Genomic DNA, 12,965 nt, shown 5'->3' with positions numbered 1-12,965 from the left:
TTTCTTCACTGTTTATCAGGATCTCCCACAACACGTACCCCCTTTCCCCTTTCCTCAGTAGTGGATGAACTTATCCCCAACAGCAACAAACAAATAAAAATAATAAAAAAAAACAAAACAAAACCCTAATCACACAGATTGCTTGGTAATACAAAAATAAAGTGTCAATGATACAGTAATATCGCGAATACAGAGTGTACCTCCAATTTAAGTTCACAAACAACACAGAAAGTACCCCAAGGAATTTTGCGATATACGTGCACGTGCAGTGCCCTGTCCTGCTACAATTAGCCAGTGGTAAGGAGACTAGCAAACAAAACGGGGGGGAAACAGTTCACTCCCTCAGTGCAACACACAATGAGCAATATTGCTTAACGCTAACCATATGCCGGCAAATTAGCTAAACTAACTTTAAACCAAAAAGAACCGTTGCAGGCCTGTTTGATGTGGGCGCGCTTGTAGGAAACCGTCCTCTTCACTAAACGAGCCAAGGGGGGGGGGGGGGGGGGGGGGGGGGGGGTGTGGGGGAACAAAACTCGTTACCTGCTAGCTGCCCGTAACACGCGAACAGTCACAGTTCCTCAGCATGTAAATAGTTCAGCACCCCAGCGCGGAGTCACTCTTCCCGTTCGTCGCGCTGTCTTCGTGGTTTCGTCGCGCTAACTACACCCTATGAAGACCCGCTACACTCCTCACAAACTGATCGTGTTCCTTCTTTACATATTCAACCTCCCCCCCCCCCCCCCCCCCCCCCCAAAAAAAAAACCCCGGAAAACCCAAACCCTCCAAGTTCGTTTTTCTTTTCACTCTCTCTCACTCCCCCTCTGACCTCTCACACCTTCACTCATTGGCTGAGGTTAACCCATCGCATAATTCCTCATTTTACAATGAAATATTTCCGAGACATTAAACCAAACATTAAACCAAACAGAAGAGTAACACTGTATACCCATGGGGTTACACATGTTACAAGAACTAAGCTAGCAATGGCAACACAACATTATTTTAGCTGCTTACTGTTTACTATTTTATTTGTTTCATGTAATTTAAATGTATCATCCTACTCAGAATGAGGGAGCAGGATGTCCAAAGATATGTCTGTGTGTGAGAAGGAAAACCTAATGGCCCCTTTCAAAGTTACAGTAATATATCTCTTACCACAGGTAGATTGTTTTCTCAAAGAGGAATGCATATATAGTGCACCCATATGCTTGTAGATGCTGTTAGTGCAGCCAGAGAAGCTGGCTGTGGCTGTGTGGGACACAGTACAAATGCAGTCCAAATCATCTTTAATTGGGAGAAAATAAGGTTATTTTGAAGCCTAGCATGGTAAAAAGTTGCTGCCAAAGAGGGCCTCACATAATTAATGGTTCATTAAGAAACCTTGACAAGTGCCAACTCATTACAAAACAACCTTTGGGCCATCTTAGGATATTTGTTAAACATTTTCTCATGTGTTTGTAGAATGTTTCTAAGATTTATGACATTTAACATAAAATCTTCTAACCTATCTCTGTCTTCACTGTTCTCTGTCTGTTGTTTACTTCCACATAAGAGCTAAAATAAAATGGGGATTTACAAATTATGCTCAGTGGGACCTTCTTCATGTTTTGAAATTGAAATGAAGGCCTCATCAGTCTCTAGCAATGTCAGATAGACTATCATCCTCTGATCCCTGATGTAAGTTCTTTCCTTTCACACATAATTTGTTAGTGTTAAATGGATATTGCACTCTGTAAGTTCTGTGATTTGTATCAGAGCTGGTTAAATGCATTAATTGTCTCCTCAGGAACTGAACAAAAAATACTGTTCCTGCTTGAGAAACACTTGAATGGATATTTCTCCTATTGTTTTCCTACATTTTACGTTTTATTATTGAATCCAGGAGTCTGCTGGGATCTTCGGCAATAATGCAAAAAAAGTTTCTGTTGTTGGATTCTCTTTGTTTAGTTGGGTTCAGGAGTAAAATTAAGGGGTGGATCAATGGCACTCATTGTCTTTACTTACGTAAGTCCTGGGCAAAGAGATGAAAGAAAAAGAGTCTTTATGGCATCAGGGTGGCAGAGGAGATTTATTTAGGGACTTTGAGGGAATAGACAGAGGCATAATGTCCTGATGACCATGCCGGGGGACAGATGGTTAAAGCAAGTTCTTGAATAAATGAAAGCCCTATTGAATTATTCTACCCCGATGTTTCCAATTAAACAAGCGGTATGTATAATTCTTTCAGTTCACCGGCCTCTTATGAAATCCAGCCGAGTGTGTTTATCCAGATCCCAGATGGCCTGTGAGATCTAGCTGAGGCCCTGACAGCTGTAATATTTTGTTTCCTGTCTGTTCCAGATCTACCAGGGCCTGCTCACTGTCTTCTACAACCTTGGTGATGGGGACCACACCCTCATGTTGCCCTCCTATCACATTGACAATGGGGAGTGGCATGAGGTCCACCTGGATCGCCACGACAATGAGCTGACTCTGCGTCTAAACGGTGGAGGTGGGAGACGGGAAGTGACTGCATCCCCTGGGCGGAGCAGGGAAATCATCATTGATCCTGCGGTGGTCATAATGGGGAACTCCTTCCCCTCTGGCCACAATAAGAGCTTCCAAGGTATTTCCTCAGGCATAGAAAAAAACAGTGCATGATTGGAAGGGAGGAGACAAATTGGAGAAAAACAGTTGACTGATGATCAAGAAGAGTGCCTTCTGACAAAATATCATGAAATGAGGCTTTGCCCATTTACCATTCCCTTTGAAGTACTATAACGTAGAATCACATAGCATTATTATGAAAGATTAATATACATGTTTAATTAATGATTTGCTCAAATGCATCTTTAGTGTATAAGATGTATTATAGCCATGGGGAAGGTTGGCATGGTGTAGCTGAACCAGATAGAGTATGATTAAGCTTTGGGACTCTGTAGTATAAATGACATAATTTTACATGAAAGTGTCTTGCTGGAAAAAAAGGGAAGAATATGTCGGGTGAAACCCTCCTGTGCAACGCGAGGTTTGGTAGACAGCTTTGCCTCAGGCAGAAACAGACATTGTGTGTGTTTATTAAATAGACTTTAAAAGCATTTTCATTTTTGTTCACATGCTTGATTGTGGGACCTGGGGATAACCACCGCTCTCGCTGTCCAGGCTGCATGCGGGACCTGCGGCTGAACAACCGTTACGTGCCACTAGATGGTCAGGCCAAAGAATGGGTTTCAATTGTGAGCTTGCAGGGCGTTTCCATGGGGTGCTCCTCTGACTCCTGCAGGAGGAACCACTGCAGCCCCCCCTTCACCTGTGTGGACCTCTGGAGGATGCATGAGTGCAGGTAACGTCACCCACATGGCCTCTTAAGAGGGGGGCTGTCTGCATCTGCACTCTGCTGTCAAATGACTCTGGGGAGTAAGGGAGGGAGGATTTTTTGAGAAAAGAGAACTGAAGGAGCATGTTTTGACATACCAAGCTTTTATGAACCAGCCTGCTGTGGACCTTACATTGTGCAGTATATCTAACTAGAATTTTTTCCTGGATATTTAAAAACATTCTCTTAGAATGAATTTAACATTTCAATTAGGTGAATCAGATAATTTAAAATAAATATAAGTTTTGCAGTTTCCAAACTGTGACTGGTCCTCTAACTTCCATGAATGATAGATGTCTGATCTTTTTGAGGGTTGTAATCTAAAGCATCTGAAAAACAACAGACAAGCCATTGTGTTTCATCTACAAGCAGCGAAAGCAAGCTGGTAATGCTCATGTTGATTACTGAGTTAGTACAAAAACTAACCTTCCTGGAGTGCTGCAGTCCAAGGAGCTTTGTGTTTGCTCTATGATTCACTGATGGATCTCTTGTCATGATGTGCACCTGAAACATGACATGTAGAATTTAATAGTGGTATCATGTTAATAAGAATAACACACATTTAAATAGATCAAGACTAATGATTTGTGTTTCACATCCCAGTTTAATTTTTAATTCTCTCAGCAATGTTGAATCAGTTAAAATCTCCAGAGTTTCCAGTGGACCTGTTGCTGTTCTTACGATAATGCCCTTTAATGCAAACAAAAGCATAATGAATCAGGGAGCCTCCTGGCATTTATGAAACAGATACAGTTTCTATGATAGGATAAATAGAAGCACTCTTTGAAACTCATTTTCAAACATTTGCACACGTGTATCATTGTGAACTGTGCAATTGCTCCTTTTGGAAAGTTTTGGATTATGGATGTGTATGACCAATGAGCCAATGTGTATGGTCACTCCTGACCACACAGATTCATTAGACAGATTCAAGGAATATTTTTGGTGTCCCAGTGTGGATGTTACATGACAAATTACAATGAGTTTTGCATAAAGCCATGAGAAGATATGTTTGTAGACCCGGAAACCAAACTCCCTGAATCAAGTTGAAATCAATAAAATCATTCATAATTTTGACATGACTTCTCCCAGAAATTGAACAATTGAACAAATTTTACAAAGTACACATGTAAGAACATGTTAGGAGGACAGATGTAACAATATATTGATAAATATTAAATCTGGTCTATTGGGTCTAAATAGAATCTTCAACCTTCATTGTAGTGTGCTTCTGCCTGAGCAAAATATTTGTCCCAGTTTTATAAATCTCTGTCCACCCCTATAGCAATGGAAGGTTATCAATTGTTGCTCTCATCACTGTTCCAAGGTGTCCTCCAGGTCATATGATGAAGGAAAACTCCACAGGCAAGTTCTGCATCTACACCTTGTGTGCCAGCCATCCATGCCACCGCGGAACCTGCATGGCACAATCCCCCTCCAAGTTCACCTGCCAGTGTCCGGAGGGCTACAGGGGGCGCCACTGTGAGGTCACCCTGGCCATCTTCCGTGATGATGTGGGTCTCAGCTTCAGCTCCCTGTTCGCCATCTGCATTTGCTTCTTGGCGCTCCTAGGTAGCTATGTTCATTACGTCCTCTTCTACCTTTGGTGACTGGCATCACTCTTCTGTTTTTATGTTATCTTCACTGTTTCTCCCTCCCCACACTTCGCCTTCGTTTTCCACTGGTCACTCACTGGACTGTGTCTTCCTCATGTCATACCTTTCCTGATTCTCTTCTTTTTCTTCTTCTTATTATTATTATCATTATTACTACTACTATTATTTCTTAGTGAACAGAGATTAGACTTTTTATTTGAAATATTAAATTCTAAAGCACAGAGTCAATGGGCATGACTATGTGTTCAAAGCTCTTCTATGGAGTTGAGTTTCTCAAGTTCATACTCTTTCAGATAGAAGCAGAAATACAAAAGCACTTAGAGGTAAGAAGTAAATGTATTTTCCATCTTAAATTATGAGTCAACTTCAGTAGTAATTCAAACAAGCCTAAAGGATGAGTGGATCTGTGAAAATAATTTATACCTTATATTTATTCATTTCCCACTGAATACAACCTTGTTTATTGACAGTAACTGTGGCTTTTTAAGTGTTAATTACCCAATCTGTAGTCACACAATGTGCTGTTTACTGAAGCCCACAGAATTCGAGATCAATGCACAAGGGTTTGGGATGGAATTTAAATCAGCTCAATGTTCTTCGTCCTGAAACTAAAGCAGCTGAGGGTCATTTTTTGTATTTCCATATTTCTGAAGGAAATCAAATAGGTATTAAAAATATACTGTTATAGCTCTGCATCCATAGCTGTTACAGCCAACAAAAGCAGCCTTGGTTCTGAAGCTCCCTTTTTTAGCAGCTAATGGGTTTATAGCGTGAGTGCTACGCCACCGCCTCTGCTCTGCCACCTCCGCTACCCACTGAAAATCTTAATACCTTACACTTCCCGTTTATCTCACTGAGCACACGAAGCTTGACATGTAGGACTCACCCCCAGAGCCGAGGAGTGGCTGGGCCCTTGCTTTATTTAATGGCAAAACCCCTAAAAAATAAAGGCACTCTGTTGTGATTCTGATAAGTGGCTTCCCACCCCAGTGTCCCAAAGTCAAAATGATGCTTAATTAAAGACTCACATCTTGTCTGGACAGACAATGCCTGAGGGCACACAGTGAAGACAAGTGAGCTGATGGGAGGAGAGGATGTCACTAGATAGTTCATAATATTTGCCCTCATTCTCCTCCTCAAATTGTAAAGAAACGTCTAGTGAATGTGACCAGTCACATGGCCCACCTCTGGCTATGGTCTGCCCTTGTCACACTGGACTTTAGGGTTTATAATACCATCTGCAGAGCCTTGGCATCATGCTGGGGTTTTGGGTTTCCCTGTCAGAGTTGGAGTCATTAAATAAAGGTACACAATTCAATACAGAAGATGTACTTTCTGTAACCAATTTGGTGACTCCTAGGGGCATGTTGTCCAGTTTGAGGTATGAGTCATCATTAAACATGCACTTCAAGATTTTATGAAAAGAACACAAATGCACAATTAATTGAATATTAGAAGAAGAAAAGTATGGTAACTAACATATGTGAAAAAACTTGTTTTCAGCATAGGTGTAAGGGAGTGATTGGGAAGAGGATTATACAAAGTTAAATTTGGTGATTATTGGTAATTGCTCTTCCTCCCACAAATCCTAGTGTAATTAAGATGGCACTTGTCCTAGGGAAAGTGGTTTATACACAATCAATCTGTCCCGGGGGGGGGTGCCTCATTACAAAATGAAGGGGGCTGAAATGACGAGTAGGCCAGAAGTTATCTCAGCCCCTCCTTCCTTCACTATAGGACCAGTTATGTAACGATGTCTGAGTCATTTCTGGCCATTGCACACATGATGGAAATTGTTGAAATGAGACATGACAGCAGCCACAAACACTAAGGAAGGCTTGGATATCACATTATTGAAGTTGGGCTAATGGACTGCTGTTAAATTGGGATAGGTGAAGACTCAGCACCCTACTTAATGTGCACAAATAATTCATTGGCTGATTTTAAAGAGGGAGGCAAGCTACTCCCTTCCCAGTTGCATTCTGCTGTTGACTTTTCTACCCTCAGTTTCCAAAGGTTGTAAATAAAAGTTTATATTTTGTGAAGAGCTTGTAAATAAAGTTTTTTTTTTTTAATTTTATGAAGGCTTGTAGTAAAATTGCTATTTTATGAAAGGCTAAGTAAACAGTAGGGAGACTTGTTACAGTTTGTGAGAAAAAAAAACAAAAACTTCACTGGTATATGTACTATACCTTATGCCAAGACTCACTTGTGCCTGTATTTTTCATAATAGAAAGATAATAAAACCATAAAATATGTCAAAGCTGTCTCTCATTTATTTCTTTTTCATCTGCTTTTCCTTTTATATTGTCTTTTTTGTGTTTTTTCTTTTCTTGGTCATTACAGTTCATCCATTTTACCTTGTTGACATGTGTATGTTTTTAAACTGTGTCATAATTAACACTGCATTTAAGAGTAAATGTTTACGGTACATTAAGGAAAAGAGAATTATGTGAGGTGAAATTAGAAACCTGTAGTATAATTCCATACTTTCATGACAGTTCCTCTTTAACGTGTGTGTGGCATACTGGATCAAACAGAAGTCCACTTACATACACAGGTACTGCATATTTCTTTATGTTATGTATTTCCTGGTAAAACAGAGCCATTGTCAAAAAGTTTCAAGATCTGTCCCTCTCATTCTCCAGCAGGTTATTTATAAGAAGGCAGTCTCTATTAGGAAAAGACAATCTCATAAAAATAGGTTTGGATTTTGAGTGGTGTTTTTAGTTACTGAGGGCTATGGACCAGCTGCTCCTCCCCATGGCCTCTCCATCAGAGAGTGATGAAGACAGGGATTTAGGTCATGGCAAAGGCTGTCCAGGTTTTACTCTTGAGCACCAATAGATTCATTGGGGTCAAATATTTCATGAAGCACAGACAATCTAGGCAGATGCATTCTGTGTCTGGAGTGTGCTGCTGGCCAGCTGGTGTCTGCCCCAGTTGCAGGTTCTGCCCTGCCTGCCTCTACAACACCAGCTTTGGGCAAATGTCACCTGGCCCGGGCAAGAAAAGTCTCACTTCCTGGTGTTTCCTCTCACCAGCTCAGTTTATCCGCTTAGTTCAGCCCATGGCTGGATTAGTAACTCTTGCCTTGTGAGGTCTGAATTAACTAAGACATTAATCTCCTGTGGGATACAGGATGCAGCCAGCAGAAAGACATTGGTGATGTCAGACTCAATAAACACTTATGCATATACCAACTATCTATCCCCTTCATAAACAGATTACTTTACATAAAGGCAGTTAATATCATGACTGGGCAACACCTGTGATTTGAGCACATACCAGTCTGCTACGTGTAACTACATTAAGCACAATGCTTCCTCAGTTCATTTTCTTTGGTAGTTGTAGATGGCATGCAGTAAAGAATACCACTCTTCTTTTTCTTCCTTTACTATAGGGCTAGAATGGATAGATGAAAGAATGTACACACAGAGTGGAGAGTTCCTGCAAGTAAACAGTATTGCAGATTGAGTGATGCATATTTTGTGAGGACTGAAAAGCATGGCCATTACTTCATACAGAGATGCAGACAACACTACATATTGATGTGTTGGGGCTTTGTTTTGCTCATTTCAGAGAGCAATTTATTTATTTAGGGATCTCTTTTCCTCACACTAAAAGATGTGTAGCTCTCCAATCTGCACTGTGCAGAATATCATGTATGTGTGGAGTTCTGAGGGTTCTATGCATCATTTAGATGCATTGGTGGCCTTCACTAGGTCCCCAGAGATTCGGAGGGGTGAAATTAGGGTCAGGTGATCAACAAAACTCACTGCTCTCCACCACCACAACACTGAGGGAAAGAGAACCATTTCTTACAACCATCTGAGAGTTTTATTTGCAGTGCACTCAGCACAGGGTTATTTTAGTTCTTAAAGAAAAACAAGACACAACACTGTCAGGGAACGCCTTTGTTTTCTGTGATTAGCAAAGCAATGTGTTTTCCCCTGTGCATTTCTGTGGACTGAACATGAAGTGACAGAAGAGCTACTGTAAATGTATATTAAATCTCAATGTTTCTGTGAAGAAAAGATTGACTTTGTTAAATGGTATTGATTTCTTTGCTTCTAGTCTGGTGCACCTGGCTGGTTTAGAAGAGCTGTAGTGTCTGATGATTGTGGGGTAGAGATGGTAAAGGTTTTCTCACACAGCGGGAGTTCTCCTCACACTTATAGTACAAGTTCTTTTTCACCCACATATTTCACACTGCGCGTGAATGCACTCTCAGGACTTCTGCCTGAGAGCTGTCTGGTGATTAGGGACCAACAGTTTCCCCATCATGAGAGACCTGCTGTGCTGCTACAGAGAAAGGCAGAAGGAGAGAATAGGAATGGGAGGGTGAGAAGGAGAAGCTTGTGTGTAAGAGAGAATGGGAACAAGACAGCAATAAGAGGAGAGTTCAAAAATTAACAATGCTCTGCATAAAGCATTCTTTGAATCTCACAGAATAATAGTAGAGCATAGTATGCTGCATCATGTGCGTGTTATCATATGTCCGTGAAAAGGATGTTTGACTTTCCCCCCTCCACTGGTGTCCTCCAGTGCTGCTCCTAGGTATCTTTCTGTGGACACGTTGGAGGACCTACAAGGGGCTGAAGGAGGGTGTGTATCATGTGTCTGCACATCATGACGGCTGGGAGGACATCCATGAAAATGTACTGAACTACGATGAGGAAGGTGGAGGGGAGGAGGACCAGGTGAGACCACTGCTCCACACAGCCCACCTTTCTGTCAACATGCACATACATATATACATACACTACACTACACACACACACAGTGTTCGGGTCACCATGCTGGTAATTTTGTATTCCTACATTCTACATTCTAAATTCAGAAGTCTACATGTTTTTTCCGTACATGTCTATATGTATCTACTGTCTTACTTTTTATATATATATGTATATTTATACTCGTATTATTGTTAGTTTATACTCTCTCCTTACTGGTTTAAAAGGCCATTATAATGAGATTAATACATAAATATATAACACATCAGGATGAAAATATTTTGTTTCTGATCTACTTGGCTGATACACTTGTCCAGGGCTCCTTACATTGCTATGGTTGGATATCTACAGCTGGATATGCACAAAAAGCAATTCAGGTCAACACTGACAACAAGTACAATGACAGTGCCCCATCTGGAAGTGAATCAACCCCAGTACCTTAACCCCAGGTGTTATGCTTTTAGCATAAATGAACCGGGTAGCTTTAACAGCCTGAGGTTCAATCAGCCAAGCACAAAGGCCCAGGGAGTCTAATGTGGGGAGTGGCTGCCATTGACACAGTGTGGAGTAGTGAGGCATATAATCCTTCCCCCCACCCCCAGTCTGGGTTTAAAACAGACTTCATGAAACATATTTTCCTCAAGTTTGATTAGATTCAATTTTCTAGGTTTTACATCATAATTTGAAGCAGTTAATATATCAAAAACTGTGTAAATTGTATAGGCCAGGTTTTTCCAACCCTGGTCCTAGGAATCCTCTGGATATGCTGGTTTCTGTTCTTGCAGAGCTCTCAATTAGATTTGATTGACTTCTTAAATTAATAATAATCTAAATTTGATTACATGTTAAAGACGTGTTCTTTAGTACTGTTTAGTTCAGATAGTTCAGATAGAGGTAGCTGTGAATGTATTTATTCCAACAGAAGGGTAAGAGTAAAGGGGCTTCTGTAGATTCTGAGAGTAAATTTGTGTTCAATTGAAATTCTTAAACAAATTTGTGTTCATCTTTATTGATTAAGGGCAATTAGTTGTTGGGACCAAGGAAAAGTAATTGAACAGCTAATAAAGATTATTGCACAGCTTTTTAGTGGGGCAGGTATTTACACAAAGATTTAGTAAATTACTTCACCTTCATAATAACACACACATTCCTCCATCTGGATTGTGTAGCCCAAAAACAAGTGGGTAAACAATGATTCGTAGGAGTCCAGTATTGGACATATACTCATCTAAACAACTTTTTACTGTAACGTGCCTCCCACCATTGTGCATGCTGCATCTACATGTTCAGTGGTAAAAGGATTTTTTCAACAGGGATTGGAAAACTAAGTTTTATTTAAATAATGCTAAGCATATTTTCTAACATCTACATAGTTTTCACAGATTTGCACAAAAATACCCTGAACAGGGTAAAAAAAGTGATAATTGCAGCCTTAGGTTAACAGGTCATTAGCTTTCTTGGAAAGCTGGAAAAGTAAAAAAAAGATTTAGAATGAATAAGAGTTAAGAGATACCCTATACAGAGATATAAGTTCATAGGTGGCATATTTTAACAAAATAATGTAGCAAGAAATGCAAATCTGTGTAATTCACAACCATGTTTGACACTGCTCTGCACATGTAACATACAATGCAAATAAAGTAGACATTGTATCCCTTAACACTTTATGATGTGACAACTAACAATCTCACTATCTCTTACAGTAAAACACACCACACACATCTGATTAGTGCTGTGTTATGTAAATGTTTGTGTATGAAATAGCCAGGTAATGCTATAGCTAAGAGCATGTGTGCTATCACACTAAGATAGAAGAATAGAAGTAAAAGCTGTCTGTCAATATCCTAACAGATATCATCTAAACGCCTATAAAAATATAGCACCTGCACCCCCCGCACACAACCCACCTATGTTTTTTTCTTTCTGTAGAATGCCTATGATATGGCAGAACTGCAGAAGTCTTTACAGCCCAGCCCAGCTCAGTCCGTACAGTATACCCGTTCTCGGGGGGCTCAGCACCACCCCCACATGAAGGAGGACTCCATCAAAGCCAGTGCCACCACCACCACCACTCTGCGCCGAGACATTCCTCCTACCCGGACCCAAGCCCAGGACCAGAGCCAGCCCATCCCTCTGTCCCGAAAAAGCCTTTCCTTCTCCAGTCAGGACTTGGCCCGCTACCTGTGTGAGATCATCCGGGATGCGGATCAGCACCCCGAGACCGCACCCTTTGACTCACTACAGGTGTTTTCCACTGAGGGTGGTGGTTCACCAGCTGGATCGCTCAGCTCCTTCAGCTCGGCTGGCCTGGATGAGGACAGGAGCCAGGACTGCCTGCGGGAGTGGGGGCCACGCTTTGAGAAGCTCAAGGCACTCTATGAGAGAGCCGAGGCCAGCAATCTTTGAATAATGTCTCTGATACAAATTGAACAAAAGTAAATGACCTTACAGGAACCTAAAGACAAGCCTTACTACTGCCTTTCAGTATGAGTCTCATGTCTGTGGTTGTGTTTGGAGATTTGACCTATTGAGCTGAATGAGGTACTGAGGGACAGAATTGCCTTTTATAGGAACTTAAATGAAGCCAGTGGTTTCGTTGGGAAATGTTTTATCGCTAAATGAAATGTGAGGTTCCCTGTGCACCCATGATATGCTCATACATGTAAAATCAGTGTTGAAAATGCATACACATTTGAGATAAGAACTCACTTCTCCATAGTCTTTGAAAGTTTTGAAAGCTGTTTCTTAATCAGCTTACTGCTTGAGCAAATTCAGAAGGTTTTCTTTTGTGATCGCTCCTAAAAATTGCAATTTTATTTGGTTCATCAATCCACGGTAGGGTGGTGTAAACCATTATCTGCTCCTTTCAGTGGAGCTGGGTGAACAAATGAAAGCAGGAACACCTGTGGGGAACAAGGATACTTTTTGAATATAATTTCAAAGATTAACTCCAGAATTGTACATTTATGTTCAGCTTCAGTGTTAGTAAATGTCCTTTGATGAAAAGCCAAAGCAAACACTCTGCACCTGAAAACAGAATTCCTTCATAAACAGTCCATGCATTGAGGAGGCTTGATTCTTCATATGGAGTCTCCACTGCTGAGCAGACAGTGATGGAGCAACTCATCTTTGCAGGGTTTTGGAATGATCAAGCTGAATTAACTGCAGTCAAGGGAATAATAGAGGCACAGTGGAAACATGGCTGGGAATTGAATGGAGACAAATACAGCCTTCGTTGAGCAAGAGCAGGTTTAA

At 40.9% G+C, this 12,965-nt stretch overlaps 1 protein-coding gene across 1 annotated transcript in view; it reads left to right on the top strand.

Moving 5' to 3' along the window:
- Positions 1-12,170, top strand: part of LOC118781894 (neural-cadherin-like) — a 130,808-nt gene extending 118,638 nt beyond the window's left edge. Inside the window, exons 29-33 of the mRNA XM_036535031.1 lie at positions 2,344-2,608; positions 3,145-3,325; positions 4,686-4,930; positions 9,523-9,677; positions 11,640-12,170. Of these exons, the coding sequence (XP_036390924.1) occupies positions 2,344-2,608; positions 3,145-3,325; positions 4,686-4,930; positions 9,523-9,677; positions 11,640-12,116 (1,323 nt within the window). The 3' untranslated portion in view covers positions 12,117-12,170. The remainder of the gene's footprint in view (positions 1-2,343; positions 2,609-3,144; positions 3,326-4,685; positions 4,931-9,522; positions 9,678-11,639) is intronic.
- Positions 12,171-12,965: the final 795 nt, after the last annotated feature.

This window comes from Megalops cyprinoides, chromosome 8, assembly GCF_013368585.1.
Source record: "Megalops cyprinoides isolate fMegCyp1 chromosome 8, fMegCyp1.pri, whole genome shotgun sequence".
In the NCBI taxonomy this organism is placed as follows: domain Eukaryota; kingdom Metazoa; phylum Chordata; class Actinopteri; order Elopiformes; family Megalopidae; genus Megalops; species Megalops cyprinoides.
This window is presented reverse-complemented; position numbering and strand designations above follow the sequence as displayed.